This window comes from Ictalurus furcatus, chromosome 26 (genome assembly GCF_023375685.1).
Source record: "Ictalurus furcatus strain D&B chromosome 26, Billie_1.0, whole genome shotgun sequence".
Classification (NCBI taxonomy): domain Eukaryota; kingdom Metazoa; phylum Chordata; class Actinopteri; order Siluriformes; family Ictaluridae; genus Ictalurus; species Ictalurus furcatus.
In genome coordinates this window covers 16,051,089-16,068,273 of record NC_071280.1, presented here as the reverse complement: position 1 = coordinate 16,068,273, position 17,185 = coordinate 16,051,089, and the positions used below count along the sequence as shown (strand labels likewise).

At 39.8% G+C, this 17,185-nt stretch overlaps 1 protein-coding gene across 1 annotated transcript; it reads right to left on the bottom strand.

Moving 5' to 3' along the window:
• Nucleotides 1–5,002: 5,002 nt before the first annotated feature.
• slc5a7a (solute carrier family 5 member 7a) lies at nucleotides 5,003–16,746 on the bottom strand. Its single transcript, XM_053614968.1, has 8 exons — nucleotides 16,319–16,746; nucleotides 15,472–15,585; nucleotides 13,749–13,904; nucleotides 11,362–11,510; nucleotides 10,064–10,207; nucleotides 8,412–8,565; nucleotides 5,856–6,073; nucleotides 5,003–5,688 (listed from the first exon to the last, which is right to left on the bottom strand). The coding sequence occupies exons 1-8, from the start codon at nucleotides 16,500–16,502 to the stop codon at nucleotides 5,029–5,031; spliced, it is 1,779 nt and encodes a 592-aa protein (XP_053470943.1). The 5' UTR covers nucleotides 16,503–16,746; the 3' UTR covers nucleotides 5,003–5,028.
• Nucleotides 16,747–17,185: the final 439 nt, after the last annotated feature.

Here is a 17,185-nt window from a genome sequence, read left to right as displayed (position 1 = left end):
AGTAGTATGTGTTACAATGTAACGTCAAAAAAGTACTAAAAAGTAAAGAAATAATAGCAGTGACAGAAAGGAAATATGAAAAATAAATAAATAACAATAATACAGCTCATATAATATATAAGTAATGAAAGAAAATGGATCTAATTCATTTGAATCAAACGCCGTGTTCATGTAGGCTTACCGTCACTGTAATAGTTTGATTACAAGAAACCTTTTCTAGATCAATTTTAACGGATGAATGAAATACGAAATGCTTTTCTTTAATTCCTTTAATGTCTCTGATGCGTGCCCGTCCGCACGCCTAGCCTTCTAGTATAAAGGCGTTTAGGAAAAGTGATATGATTTGGCGTGAGATATCGAGTAATAAAAATGAATATAAATTTCATATTGATTCATTTAAAAAAATAAGTAAATAATTGATGCACGTGCTAAAGAGCTAACGTACACATGCGAGGCTACCTGTACACGTAGTAACTTAAAGATTACATCTGTAACGTTCATTTCGTGTCCGATAAAACTGACAAGGTACGCAGAATATATACGGTACGTTAAATCTGACCTTTTCAGTATGATGATAAAGCCGAATTTACATTCGGCGCTCGGTATGAGGTTGGCGCAATCAGATGCAGTCCGCCTGGTTAAACAAATAACAATAACACTGTAAAAATCCACTTTTTTTAATTTTATTTTTTAAATCACATATGTACCGTCATATTCATTTATTCTAGCGAGCAGCGCTTTAATTTTCCTCATCCAGATGTAGATTTTAACGGTGTGTATGATATTAACATCACTTCCTGGTTGTAAGATTGCGGTTAGTTGAAAGCTAACATTATTAGTACTTGTGGTTTCGGTCGAATTTTAAAGTAGCCGCTTTCATTTCAAAAGACCGGTCAATTAGACTTTCGAAAACAACCTTAAAAACGCCAATGCTGGTTGATAGACATCTACAGCGCCATCATGTGATTAAAAAAAAAAACTCAATACCCTCAGGGAGTGCTTGGATAGACCCCTTGTTTTTTCGGACCTGCTGTGGACCTACTTTATGAGATCCAGATACAGTGTCAAGGTTCATACTATTTTCATGATTTAAATACTTGGCTGCTAATTCAGAGGATAACTGTATGCTTTATGCTAATATATATATATATATATATATATATATATATATATAAAATCAAGGATTTTGGGTCTGTTTGATCATTTTCATGGCTGTATTTCCAAGACTCTAAAGCTAGTTTATAAGAATACAGGATTTTGTCACGGCTCATAGAAAACCTGTGAGTTATCAATAACCTCTGGAGAGCATCAATCTCTTCAGGACCGTCCTGTCCTGCTATTACCAGAGACGGCGCCGATCCGATAGACATGATTGGTGTTGGGCCGGGCGAGAGCGGAGAAAGAAGAAGAAGGAAAAAAAAAAAGAAGCTGGAGAGGATATTGGAGGAAAAAAAAACCGGAACAAATTTGATCTGATCCTGTCGAACAACAAATGGAAAAGATTGGAGCGCTTTAGTTAAAAAAAAAAAAAAAAATCATTTAAAAACGTAGTCGTTAAATATCAGACAGGTTTCGATATCAGCTGATACTAATACGAAAACACCGAGTATAGGAAAGGAAACGTTATGCTATTACAGCATCATAGCAGCATCATAGCTAGCTAGCTAGCTCCAATTAAGGCAAGCTTCCTCATATGTTTTGGTTTGTGGACTAAAAGAAGCTCATCCACAGCTCCATATATGCTACATAAATACATCGTACATGACTTTCCTTATCGCTTTGATCACATTAAACCTCACGTCTTCTGGGAGGACGACGTTTCCCATCATACTCAATTAGCCAGCTAGGTTTAATGAGGGCCAATCTGATTATACGGCCTCCTCTGATAAGACCGATGACTCCTTTACAGATGCTGAGACAGTGGAAGGAGCTGGTCTCACAGATGGCCTTCTGACAGGGCTTCTGCTCTCTTAACAGCACACAGGGGAGCACACAGTCCTACAGTCAAAGTGAACAATATTAATAAAATGCGATTTGCTTTATGGGACCACTTTGAAAGGAATGTGCCTTGGGCAAAGACCGTTACATTCGCTTTCATCGGTTTTCCAAGGTTGAGAGAGATGGCACAGAATGCAGAGTGACCAGTGTATTAGGCACTTGATGGGTAATATCTAATAAACTGGCAACTCACAAGTGTGTAAGATTAGAAACCATATTCAGAGAACATTAACCCAGGAAAATCCCAGGATCGACCGAAGCATTCCTCACTCTTACGGTCGGTTTACTCGAGTTACTGAACGCGTCTGCTTTAATGGAGAGGAAATGAATAGAACGGTGGGATGTGTAGGATTGAAACACAACCGAGCGTGCTGTTATAGAAAAATAACAAACACACGGAGGTACTGTTACCACAAGTGAATTATTTTCCAATAACAGCATGTGCTGAAGTGTTTTATTTCTCTTATACCACAGCAATCTGCCAGCAGTGATTCTTTTTTTGAATGACAGGTTGTCCGTTTTATCCTTTTGTAGATACATTTGATCGTGTAGACATCCACAAAACAGTTAGTTTCTCTTATCACTTAGATTGCAGCATCTATAAACAGTCATTATTTTCTTTCACCAGTCGTTAATGTATTAAATCGAGCGAAATTAAGATAAACCTGTGATTTGTATTAAAGACAGGAATACTGTCAGACATTATGACCAATCAAAAGCGAGTATTTAACAGCATTGTGGTACAAATGAGTTGCACGTATATTAAGTTGTTTTTTTTTTTTTTTTAAAGGGAATTTTAATGTAAGTAGAGAACTACTAGTTATAGAAATATAATCAACACCTTCTGACCAATCAGAACTGAGCAGTGAACAGCGCTTTCCGTATAACGTGAATAAAAGGCTATATCTGTTTGTAATGATTTGAAAATGTAGCTGAAGTTTCTGCACGGACAGTGTTTACGTTTAATACACAGGGTCTAGTCAGAATCAGTTAGAGGACAGAAGCCGGAGCCAGTCGCTGTAGCACTCAGAGACTCTGAGCTCATTAACCCCATTGTTGTAGAAGTGGTGATTGATTGGACTATAAAACAGGACACATGTCCTCTCTCCATCTCCAAGCTGAGTGAATTAGAAGTCCCCATATTTCAAAGCAAACCTTTTAATAGGCCGAGTCGTTCGTAAGTAAGAGACGTGACAGCAAATGTAAATCAGCTAGCTGGTACACGTACGCTAGAATATACAAGCGACTGAAACGGTCTGGGTTTATTTACACATCCGGTTGATTTGTGTAGAAACTGCAACCCTGTTCGATTCTATGGTACATCCTGTACGTGCATGATAACTGAACCATTTCCAATGCTGTTTCGGATGGTCACGAATAGCCCCCTTAGATTCGATTTTATTTTTTTATTTTTTTATTTATGTTCATTCCGTGGATATTAATCAGGCCAAATGCACTTTGCTGTTGTTAGTGAATGGAATCTCTGGCAGCTGCGGCGACTTAATTGGATTAAACTTCCGGGACCAAGGACATGACGGAGGACGAACAAGGGACGCGAGAGGGTGGAGTCGCGTCATCTACGTCACCGACTTCATTATCATCATCATCATCATCCCCAACCCCCCAATCTTCACCACCCTCAAGAAACTGTCGCAGTGGAGAGGAAAAAAAGCCCATCCCAATCACCCCCCCCTTTCTTCTCCACCACCCACTCCTTCACACACTCCGCCCCCGACAATATATCCAGAGCACTTAGCGGAATGTAAGTAACGTAAGAGCTATCTTTAGATCCCTTTATTTGACTTTGAGTTAATGTCCCGTTTTTTTGGACGCACTCGCTTTCGGAGCGCCAAGTCTGGAACTCCCACGTAGCAGCAAGACACAATCGTAAAACTTTGTAATAACAGAATTTATTTATGATTTCTTCTACATTTAGTGTCCTTTTTTTATATATATATATATATAGGCCAGAATAAATAAATAAATATATGTATATTATAGATTTATTGGCCTAGAACACTGAGTAACTCTACCAACACGGTAAAATATAAAATAAAATTATGAATTTGTACATCTTTAAAATATATTAATATATATACAGTATATATGTACACATCACACACACACACACACACATACACACAAATCTGTTTGCAAAAAGACGACAAACGAACACTCAGACTAGACGTTGCAGTTATGAGTTTGCAGATAAAATATCGCAGCACATATCCTTTACGAGTCCTCTGCAGCAGCGACTTCCTTTCCTAACAAAGTGGCTGCCGAAACGTTTGCATAATATCGAGCTGAATTTGAAATGGCACCCGCGTTGATATATAGTGCACTACATGGGGAGCAGGGAACCATTCGAAATGTCTATTCGAACGACGCAGCTAGTTAAGGCGATTGTAGCATCGAGTTTCCCCATCCTGTTCTCAAATATACACAAAAATAGGAATATACTGGATGTGTAATTATCTCATAGTTATGCCATATATTTAATATCATCAGTGGGATTGAAGGAATTTGCTAGATTAATGGAACAGCTAATAACACTATTTTTTAAATATATATATGAATTACAAGATGATAAGCTGGAACTATGCTATAGTGTATAACAGGGTACGTAGTCTTTAAACCTGTATGCTAATGCACAGTGTATTTTATTTAGGTTTTTGTAAATAAGTCCTGACTTAGGATACGGTTCAGAGAAATAAATATTGCCTCAGTGGGAATGGTGTAGTCACAGTATCTAGGGTTCTCCCTCAGAGCAGAAGAGCAAAATGAGTTCAGGGTTTATACATACCATACTGAAGAGTACTGAACCTTCAGCACACCTGCTTCCCAGTGGAATGATGTAATATATGATGCAATATGTCACATTTTCTCACACAATTGCTCCTGTCTTGCCATTCTGGCTTATCCTGCTGCAGCAATGGAAAATCCGATACATACGATTAAAGTAAACTGTCCGTTTTCATCTGTTGTCAAGGATGTCCGTCTCACGAGGTGCTGTCCTAACTGAAAAGGTCTTTACTCATTTTCATGACTAGGAGACTCTGGGCTGGAGTCCTCTTCATCCTCTTCAGTGAGAGTTTCCTTCCTGCTGAAAGTGCTGGCCAAAGTGACGCTGAGACGTGGCCTCACCGGCGCCATCTCATTCAGCCCGATAACATTCCTGTTCACCAGCGTGGTCCTGTCCATGATCTCAGCACTGTGCTTGGCTACTACCGCATCCAGGAAGTCGTACTTGGCTGACAGTTTGCCGCTCTCAAACAAGTACTTGAACAAGTACGAGACGGCCACGTTGCCCAGGAAGGAGGCCAGCATGGAGACCGTCTTGAAAGGAAACCTCTGCATTATCAGATGTTCCACGTCCCCCGTTTTGTGGTGCACCTTTTCCATGATGTACCAGCCTGGGTAGTAGATAAAAGGGGGCAGTTTGAGGTAAGGTTCACCGCCGCCGATGCGCAGGATCATGCCGAAGACATAGCCTGCCACCGAGCCATAGGTGTTGGTGCCTCTCACAAACAGAACGCTGAGGAGCTGTGGGAAGATGATCACGTAGACCAGGTCTGAGCTTAGGTACCAGAGCCCATACACTGTACCCGTCAGGAGGGCCATGGCCGTTGCCAAAGCGCCAAAAACAAAGATTGTGATCCGCATGACCCAGACTATCTCTCTGTCTGATGCCTAGAGCAAAAAAGATCAGAAATGGTGGCTGAAGAATTAAGTAATCACATTTTACTGTATGTCTGAATTGTTGTGGTGTGAAATTGGTGTAGATCAGTTTCAATGCAAAGTGTGACATTTTTAGAATTCACATTTTGTTCTGCAACACTAATGTAATTGGTGCTCACCGACTGGCGGAAGGCCAGGTGGTAGATGTTCCTGGCGAACATGGAACTGGCTGAAAGGATGGATGAGTCAGCCGATGACATCACCGCAGCAGACACTGCCCCCAACCCAAAGAAGGAGATGTAGGGCGGGCACAGGTACTGCAACACGATTGGAAGAATCATTTCTGACTCGTCTTTCTTCATAGGAGGGATTGGCCCATAGGTCGTCTGATTCCAGTCTACAATCAAAAGTACAGAGATGGTTACCATGACAGTTACCTTCAGCCCATAAACCCCACAATATGCCACTTATACTACGTGCTCTGGATATTAATGTACAGAGTGTTAAGGATTCTCAGTTCCTGAATAGGTTCTGCATGAAGATTTTTCTGTTATAAGGTTCTCCCAGAGGGATGAACCTCAGACATTAGGATGCTTAATGGAAAAAGACTTGATAAGAAAAAAGTTTTTCATCAACTGGGTACATAAGTCTAAATTAATAAAAAAATAAATAAATAAAAAAAAGACACCAAAGGCTGCAATATCATTTATGTCAAATTAAATTAAGCTATTTTGGATTTCGTTCATTTTTTTTTTTATTCTGGGGGGACAATTCTGTCTAACTGTGTATACCAATTACAACACACATTCAAATGGTCCCACATTTCTATTGTCTTATTGCAGCAATATTTCCTAAAAGCCAACGCTTCAGTTCCACATTGGATCTTTGATGGAGAAAATCAGTAGAATAAATCTGATTCGTCAGGCCTGCCTCAGATGTAATATTTACAGAGTTCACATCGTTAAACGGATAAGCCCTCAATAATAGATGAGGGAGACCAGCTGTTGTTATTTACACGTTTCTTTAGAGATCTGATGGGAACATGGCCGCCACCCTGGGTTAGTACAGGCAGGGGAAAGACCTCCCTGTTGTGAGAGTTCATTTCAGTTAAAAAAATTTAAATAATTAGACTGTAGCAATGAGACATTCTCCCATGTGAGTTTCAACAGCTGGCACATGGTCATCAGTACACTCATGCTCCAGTGCTGTTTCAGATATTAAGCAGGAATGAGAATTTATGTACTAAAGAGGTCTTACTCTAGAAATATTGCTTTCACCTGTATGATTGATCTGTGAGTCAAGCAAGATTGCACGCCTGGATAACACAATGGTGTCATAATGTAAATGAGAGCGCTGGAACATTTATTAAAGGGGGTGTTTGGTTGAAGAGTGTGTTTTTTTTTTTTCTTCAGTTTTCCTTGAGAGCTCTCTGTCCTAAACTACTGTGCAGTCACGAACTGGGCTGATGTATCAAAGATGGATGCCATATTTCCATGCTTTGAGAGCTAGCATTTGGGCAGTCATCAAACAGCATTCTTACTGGATTTGATCATGTCCAACTCAACTCAGCATCTAGTGTGAGACACACTATAATGCATTATCTATGTCGGCTAGCTCGGCTAATGTGTTGCTAGTTACTAAACATGGAAAAGCAGAAGCTAGCAAAATCTAGATCTTTTATCCCGGAACATATTGGGTTGGTTGTGTCTACCAAAGCAAAATGAGACCAATAATAAAGAGAATGTTCACATTAAGGGGGCTCTTGAATGGTCTGAGATGTAAAGATTTTAGATCACGCTTGATGAGAGATGTTGAGAGATTGCTAGTTTGAACACTGGCAATGTCACAGCCATCCAGCCATGCGTAGCTAGCTTGTTAGCTGATCCGTGATGTTGTTGCAGGAGTGGGAGTTAAAGAGGGACCTTGTATAGCGGACGCTACCCGCGAACAAAGTTTTCCATAAGGAGACGTTTGTTTGGCATTTTTGGTAGCAGTAACAGCGCTGTGTGTCAGGCTGCATCGTTGATGATTTTACAATAACAGCATGCACTAGAGGGTTTTATTCGTTATTTAATGCGCTTCAGTCCATACAGGAGTTTTTTGGGGGGGGGGTGTTGTGGCCCAAAATGAGAGTTTTTTTTTGCGCTTTTTTGCAGTGAATTCTTGCATTAAACTAATTGAATGGGCAGGGGTAGCTCAGTGGGTAAGATGTTGGACTATTTATTGGAAGGTTGTGAGTTCAAATCTCAGCACTGCCAAGATGCCACCACAGGGCCCTTGAGCAAGGCCCTTAACCCTCAGCTGTATTAATGAGATAAATGTAAGTTGCTCTGGATAAGGGCGTCTGCCAAATGCTTTAAATGAATGGGCGAAATTGCAATTGCACATAATTCACAGTGAGGTTTGTTGGTAAACGAGACCTTTTAGCTGTGTGACCTACATGAATCAAAGATGGCTTTGGCTGACTGCGTGTTGTGACGATGTCAAATGACGCGTCTTGGCCCAAATCTGTGGTAATTTCGAAAAATTGTAGGAACTGACACTAGGTCCTAATTCACAGAATTAGGATTAGCCGAATTAGCTTAGCGACATTAACCATACTGCAATGCTCCGAAAATAGAGCGAAGTCTACGTGACCTTTCCTTAGAGTCTCTCATCCTACTTTAATTGCTATTAAAAACATGCAGCTAGCCATAGTTGAGATATTTTCTGCAGGTCCTAATGCGTCAGCTGACCTGTGGAGGCCCCGATAGCTCCGATCAGGACAGAGGGTATGGCCATAATGATGCAGCCGAAGGCAGCCAGAAAGGAAAGGACTTGGGCGTAGGTAGCTGAAGACGCAGAAAGAACCCGCTGAAAATAGACCTGCCAGGGAATTCCCCCCAACATCTAGGAACAAGAACGGCATGGTAAATGCAGACACCAAACAGCAATACCCAAGACAAATAAAAGCAAGAGTTAAACATCCTTTATAGCAATGTAAAAATAAATCAGATCTTTTAGATGCAGGTTGGCATGAAACACCACATGCTCCAGTAAGTCAAGTCAAAGCTTTCACAATAAAAAAGATTATTTTTTGCTTTCAGCCCTAGTTTGATGATCATGAGTGACCCTTCATAAACAGTCGAGGTTGGCTGGACATTTCTTGCGGCACAGACGCGACAGAATGACCTGCTTTACAATTTCATTACAAGCCCTTGACATTTAGAAATGCGTATTGTTTCCTTTTTGCGCCTTTCATTTGGAATAGGTCGCAGAGTTCAATTACATTCTAGCATTTAATACTATTCAATCATTTCCTTTACGATATGTGTGAAATCTTTTGTACTGTATGTATATAATAGGTCTGAACATTGAGCTGGAAGGTTGCTCTTCGGCACATATCTTGAACACGAGTAAAGTTGTGGTATTTTAAAATTGATCATCTGTTTAATTGGGAGAAAAATGCATTTCAAGATTTCATTCCAACTGGACATTTCAACAGCTGCTGTCTTAACCAGTGTATATTGATTAAGTGGTTCATTACAGCACGTAGATATCATACAACTTGATCAAAGCATAAAGGAAATCACACTTAGCTAGCAAGCTTAGCTGGTTTCAAACATCTTTAGCCAGAGTGACTGTTTTTAGCACTGTGCTTTTTAGGCACTGTGTCTTCTTACACAACATGATGTTTGCAGGAAGAAAGCCCAGGCAAGCTTAGACAGTAAGCAGAAACATTTATATGTTGTTTTGGTGAAATATACTGTATTCATGGCTTTGTTGAGGTGTCAAGTATTTTGAAACGTGCCTAATTTTGTTTTAAAAGGTCACATACAATAGATTTACATGCACCCGAGGTCAAAAAACATTTTAACGTGCTCATAATTTAAACTGCAGTGTTACCTTCCCCCCCCAGTGTCACAAATGACTCGTTAAAGGATTCGTTCTAAACTCCTCCTTTCAGAGAGCATACTCGGCTCTGATTGGTCTAACGCTGTCAGCGTGTGTCGAAAAGGAAACGCCGACTAGCGTAACGAGTTTCAGCTCCGTCTGTCAGCGAGCAGCCGATGGAGACCAGAGGCGGGGCTTTTTGTTACGAACCTACGTAGGTTAGTACAGGAAGTAAAGTCTGGATTCACTAACGACTCGATTCAGCTGTTCAGAATCGGTTCCTTCGTTTGGGAGTCGATAACTCCGATTGTCGTGCGCTTCGATTTTTGAAACTTTGCAGACTTTTTACATTCACAAACAGCTACGTATATAACACACTACATGAAAGGTCATATCTGAAAACCCATAACAGGTGCATGTTAAGGCTTTGATATGAAATGGATTTTTCGGTTGTTTCTTTGCATTAGGAAACGTTATAATAATAATGACTAGTTTCCAAGTGAACTACACTCACCAGAAGGCAGAAATTGTCTGCCCACATCCATTTATCACTGCTTTCGATCGAACCCAGCCAGGGCTCCTGGTAGAGCTCGTTTGCTGCAGTCAGGCCGATATCAGACACAGCAGGGTTCGACAGCGCAAACGGGACACTGATCCACTGCAGAGTGAACAAAAACACTTTCATTTCAGCTTAGTTTCACCAACGACTTCAAAAACTAGTATGTATTTCTTCACATTTATTTTTTTTTAAACAAAACAATGTAGAATATTGTAAAAGGAAACAGTATATAAACAGTATGTATTACAAATACTTTCAAATTCCTTTCAAGATTTTTGACGCCACATTCACTGATCATAAAATCTCTTTTATGTGAACTTCTTTTAGAAATGCACATGTCCGGTGTAATCGCGGACTACAGTCCGACGTGGCTAGTCAGATAGTACATATGAAGTTGAAATGTCATGGTGTACAGTCAGCTCCAGATATATTGGCACCCTTGGTAAAGATGACTTAATAAGGCTTATAAAAATAAAATAAAAAAGTACGTGATTAATTAGCTTAACTTTTCAATGAAGTAAATTTATTCCAAGGGAAGTAGAACTCGGTGCCAAAGAGTCTAGTCTTTCTTGTTGATAAATTATATTCTTCCAATATTTTTAAAATGTACTTCAACCAGGAAGGAAGCTACTAAAAAGAAACATGTCAGACTTTTAACCTCGCTGTGACCTTGTACCAGGATCAATTCCAACATCTAATCAGCTCAACTGCTGGAAATCCTGCAGACATTCGGATATTGCACTAACGAGCATCTCTTATAGATGGACCTAGTGTTGGAGGCATAAGAAAATTTAAAAAAAAAAAAAAAAAACCTTATCAAAAATATATAATTTTAACAAACCCACAAGTTTTGCGATTTATTGACACCACTAGAATTTGACAAAAAAAAAAAATTCTGTCATTTATATTTTATACTTTATTTTTTTAATTTCCTGTTTTACTGGGGGATGAATATGATTTAACACAAACGCCAAATTCCCTTAGTCATTCGTCAACATGGGGGAGATTAGTGACTATACAAATAAAATGATCCAAAAGACAAACCTGTATAAAATCAGGTAATGGCTATGATTAAATTGTTTAAAACATCCAGAGCTGACTTCATGTACACTGTATGTGGACCAGATTCCCAAATCGAAGCCTAGTTTATTTTCATTACAATTTCGTAGTGTGATGTTATCTCGGTATAACAGACAAATCCTGCCAATTTCCACAACTGTACAGTACATGTGATTTAAATAACGTGAGTGTACCAGTCCCACAAAGATGCAGAAGAGCTGAACCACGTCTGTGTAGGCCACTGAGTAAACACCGCCAATCAGTGTGTAGAAAATGGCGATGAGGGCAGAAATGATGACTGACATGTTAATATCAATGTCCACGATGACGCTCAGTGTTGCTCCTGTTGGGGGGAAAAAACAATGGTGATGGTGTGTGATTAGGAATTAGACACGCTCTTCACGCTCTCATCTTCATCTTCATCAAGAGCCTTAGTAAGAATTTTTGTGAAATTTATCAGACCTGGCTTTTCCGTAAATGTTCTAAGACTGTCTCTCTTTTGGTTTCATTAACCTTTATAGAGAGGTGTAGGGATGACATCATTTTGTACCGGAACCCGGAAGTTAGCATAACACCAGTTATCTCGACAAAAACCCAATAGGATTTTCTCATAGGCTTTTGGATTGTCACAAGAAAAAAAGAAAAAAGAAAAAAAAGCTCTGTGATCAACAAAAGTTTACAATACTGACATGTTTTGTCCATCAAGATAATTTTCACAAACGAATACAATTTTTATGAAGTTTGAAGCCTAAATACAATCGGCAGAAATAGAAAGCTAACCGTATGCTATAAACGAACAACACCACGGTTGCTTGACTTCAACGTCACCATCACCGAGCTTCCGACAAACTTTTCCAAACTCGATTTAAAACCATTTTCCGCGATGTCTTTCACGATATTTTCCAGTTTATCTGCAAAGACTTATCCTGTTCGGCGTGATGACGTTTAATGTTCCCGACAACGTCTATAGTCCCATTTAGCAACTTGTTAGCAACCGCCTTTTTCAATACACGTAAAAGGTTTAAAAAAATCACGAGTGGGGTATTACTGGTGTACTTTATGTCGTAGAATAAAACGTGGAAATATTTTGAGCTTGTGTTCACCACAGACCTTATTTCAGGCTTTTAACCAAAATCCCAAATTTAAAAAAACTAAATAAAATAAAAAACCCACTGACTTCGGGACGATGGAACCGGAAGGGCTAAAATGCGAACCCGTTTCCAGGTTTTGGCATTAAAAATGGCGTCATCCCTACACCACACGATTTCATTTATCCTAATTCATAGTTCACTCTTATTAACCGTACACCATTTATTTCCTTCTAACTAGAATTTGGAGACAAAAATCCTAAGGGCAAAACAATGTAGGCTACATTTATCTGTGATTTGCAATATAAGAAAGAGATACACACAACTGGAAAGGGCACTAGTGTAAATTGTGCTCAATGAATCGAATGATTGTCCTCAACTCTGGACGAATTTCATCATTCTGGCCATTTTCTATGTTCTAGAGTTCTCTTGAGCCCCTTTGTTTACTCAGGGTCCTTTGAATCATCCTCACCCACCTGTACCCCTGGCAACAGAGAGATATGAAGCTAACACACTCTCAATTTAAGCCGGTCAAATCGTAAAATCGCTGATAAGTAAGAAAAGTATCATTCTGAAGCACAAGTGGTTTTAAGAGAAAACAACAAAATGCTTAATTACAGGAATTAAATACAGTATGGTACACGTGCTTAAATTAGAAAAACAACAAAAAAAAAGAAACTCTAAGAGCAATGATGGAGGAGCCGTAGTGGTACCCTGGTATGCAGATTCTTGGATCCTGGAGTTCACCCTGTCCTGTACATTTGAGGGGTTTCCTGCTCTTACACACCTGATTCAGCTTAGGAAGAGTTGGTACATAGCTTACATAGGTAAGCCATTCAAATATAGTGAAGAGGTAGCTGAGTGGTTAAGATTTTTGGACTGCTATTCAGAAGGTTGCGAGGTCAAATCCCAGCACTGCCAAACTGCCACTGTTGGGTCCTTGAGCAAGAATTTTAACCATCACCTGCTCAGTTATGTCCATTCTCAATTGCGCGTGGCTTTAGATGAAAGTATCTGTGAAGTGTGAAGGACAGGGGGGTAGAGCTCCAGGACAAAAACTTGGAACCTGTGCCCTGCTGGTGGATGCCAAACCTCTAGCTTAAAATAACAAAAAAATAGTTAGGTGTTTTCTTAGCCATACAGCTGTGCAGACTACTGATGCACAGGTCTAATTAATGCATTTTGGTGCAATTAAATAGGCACAAAGTCATTCCTCCAAAATCAATTAACTCGTCTTTGCCTCTTTTTTTTTTTTTCTTTTGCCAATGCAACTAAAGTGGTGTGAAAATATATACAATAAATGGAATTAAAATACATATGAAGTGATATAATAATAAAAGCAAAGAAAAGGAGGCCGATGTTCCAACTCAGCCCTGACTGTGTGTTGCTGCTCAAACCAGTCGTTTCTCTGAAACTTTGTTCTCTGTGCAACCAATATTGGTTTTTTCTCTAATTCAGGCTCCCGCATTGATTGAGCTCCCGGTGTTCCTTACCGAGGGCTGATAAGATGGCGGCGGACCAGAAGATCTCCCCCATGAGCGCGGGGATGAAGAGCAGGCCGCCCATGCGCTTTCCGTACAGCTGCTGGAAAGGGTCCAACATGGTGACGTAGCCACGGGAGCGCATGGGCTTGGCGAAGAACAGACCACCTTAATGTCAGGGGAATACAGAATATAGATAAGATGATGATGATGATGATGATTGATAATTAGACATGAATGAGAGGCAGGGGCACCGCTAGGGTTTCTGGGCCCCCTGGCTAATCTGTACTCTGGGCCCCAAGCCTCCACCCCCCAATTATCTTTTCTTATTGCCATGTGTAAAAACAATCATTATCAATAAACATAACAATTATTGCATATTCAATAAGAGACTATATAGAACTAAATATGAACAGTTTATTAAATTAACTGAAATCATGCATTTATAACTATATACAAATATAGTACAAATATATACAGTACAAGTAATTAACACCATTGTACTCTCTCTCTCTCTCTCTCTCTCTCTCTCTCATACACAGACACTATAGAAACTCTGTCTGGATGTCTTTACAAGCTATCGACTTGTAATTTCTTATTCCCCAAGAACCAAGAAACTGTACAATTATTATTATTCATTGAGTGAATAATTCAATTCAATTCAATTTAATTTGTATGGCGCTTTTAACAATGGACATTGTCCCAAAGCAGCTTTACAGAAATATATGAATTCGGAATATAAATTTTACATTTATGAATTTTTCCCTAATGAGTAAGCCGGAGGCAACGGTGGCGAGGAAAAACTCCCTGAGACGAAATGAGGAAGAAACCTTGAGAGGAACCAGACTCTAAAGGGAACCCGTCCTCATCTGGGTGACACTGGATAGTATCATTATAAATAATTCCTTCTATACTACATGTTCAAATAGTGCAGATGTGTAACCAGGAAAATGCATTACAGTTTTACATGAAGTCTGTTTTGTTGAACTTCTCCACTGTCCACTGATGGAGACTTGAGCACAAAACTGTTCGTGGCAATTGCAGCGCTGAGGCTATAATAGCGATTTATAGTCCTGGCCATCATCGCATAACTGTTCACACGAATTGAGGTCCAAAGCCTTCCCCCATGGTCTTCAAGTGGCACCATCCTCAGCAATCCCAGTGATCTTTAAGCTGCACCACGTGGGGAACACACCACGGAACATGCACGTTTCACACACCAGCAGCTCCAGAGAGAAATGTGGAAATGAGCTAAAACAGTCACACGATCACTGAATCAGTGAGTTGAATTTGAAGAATCAAATCGCTTCTATTCGTTTATGAATCATTCAGACTGGTTTTATCAACGGGATTCTCCAATACACTGAAATGAACCGACTCAAAGAAATGATTCACTCACGAATCGGACATCATTACAAAACTTCTCTCATAAACTCAAACTTACAGCGTGCTTCTTAATACATTATTGTGCAAAGAGGCCATTTAAATACCAAAATCATACAGGAACGTATGGGGTTCTGCTGGGCCCCCGGTCTGACCAGGGCCTTTAGAATCGTCCTAATCTTCCCCCGTTATTGAGCCCCTGATGAGAGGATCCAGGAAGAGTATTCATGGAGCGTGCGCATGGTGGTAATAATAATAATAATAATAATAATAATAATAATAATAATAATAATAATAATAACAACAACAACAACAATAACAATAATAATAATGATATTATTAATTATCCTACCCACTACGAGACTCATGGCGTATCCAAAGGGAGCCTGCGCCCAGGCCAAGCCGAAACCGGGCAGATACACATACTCAGCCGTGCCGTTAATGTATCCACCTCCCACCCATGTAGCTGCAAATATAAAACACACACACACACACACACACACACACACACACACACACACACACACAGTTTAAACACTTCTAATTTAACCTGACATAACAACTAAATGGATAAACTGCAGAAACACAGAGATGTTAAATAACTGAATGGGTTGAAACTGTATCTATAGACTACACTCTCACAAGTAAAGGTACCAAACTGTACTTGTCCTTGTTGCTGGCGTGGAACCATTTTTCCCCCTTTATACCATACAGTATTCATAATCGGACTATTCTTAAGGACCACTGGTGTAGCTTTAAGTCTTTAAAATCTAATTAAAGTCACACCACATGAATCTTGCCATGTGGAAGGGATAAAGACAACATGTATAGATAGATGGTGATGGTGCCAACCCAGCGGCATGGAAACGTGCCTTTATTTATGAGAGTGTACATGTCCACTGAATGAACAATATGTAATAATACAGTATTATGAGGGTATTTTTTCTTAATATAACAAGATTAAACTTGCATATAAACATTTATTAACACTTTCTCTAAAAAATACCCAAATCTCTGTTCCATTCAACAGTTTTACCGACGCGCAAAAACGCATGGTTTTCCATAGTCAGGGGGGAAAATGTCATGTGGTTTGCAAAAAAAAAAAAGTTTTTAATAATAATAATAATAATAATAATAATAATAAAGACTTCCTTTGTTTACAGGGATTAAGCACACGCTTTATGTTCACAGAGTCCTACCGGTCATGGTAAACGCTCCCACAAACAGTCCGATGTCTCTTCCCCCGACCATGATGGTCTCACTGCGGTCCGTCCCCTCCTCCACGCCGGAGTTCTTGTTCTTCCAGGCGGCCCATATTCCCACGCCGAGGATCAGCATGTAGAAGATGACGATCGCCACCAGCCCTTCCACATGGATGGCCATCTTCACTGCGCTTCTGAACACCTCAATGGCATGGAGGAGACCTGATGGGAGGAGAGGAGAGGAGAGGAGAGGACCGACCAACACACAGCTGATCAACAGTTTACAACTGAGCAAAGGGATTTCAAGCACACAGCAGCTGAGTAAAAAAAAAAATTAAATAAATCCATCTTTATTTATTAATTTATATTCCTGTGCATGGTTTTAGAAATTTTTTACATTAAGAACAACACAGTGCGCTTGCGCGTCGTTAATTAAACAAATTGTTTAGTGAAATGCAACTCCAAAATTTTCAAGCTTGCTAACTTGCTTTTTATTTCAGTCTTTTATTCTGGTTTACATGTTTACATTACACCTCGAAGGTTTTTTTTTTTTTTTTTTTATCCAACATGCGTAAAAAAAAATAATGCGTAAAATGACATGATCTGCGTTATAAAAGTGAATACTAATGCCATCATCCACTCTACTATGGATTTAAATAAAAGTTAAAATATTTTGGCACAGGGTAAGCGTATTTAAATGAGTGAAAAGTGCCTCTTACCTTTACGCAGGAGTACCAGACGAACACCGGGCACCGACTGGCTGAAATGAATGAAGTGTGCGGTGCGCGCGGTGACGCAGAGAGCGCAGTGTCCGCCTTGAGTAAGGAGGCAATCCCGCACTTTTCACACGCACAGCGCGCTACA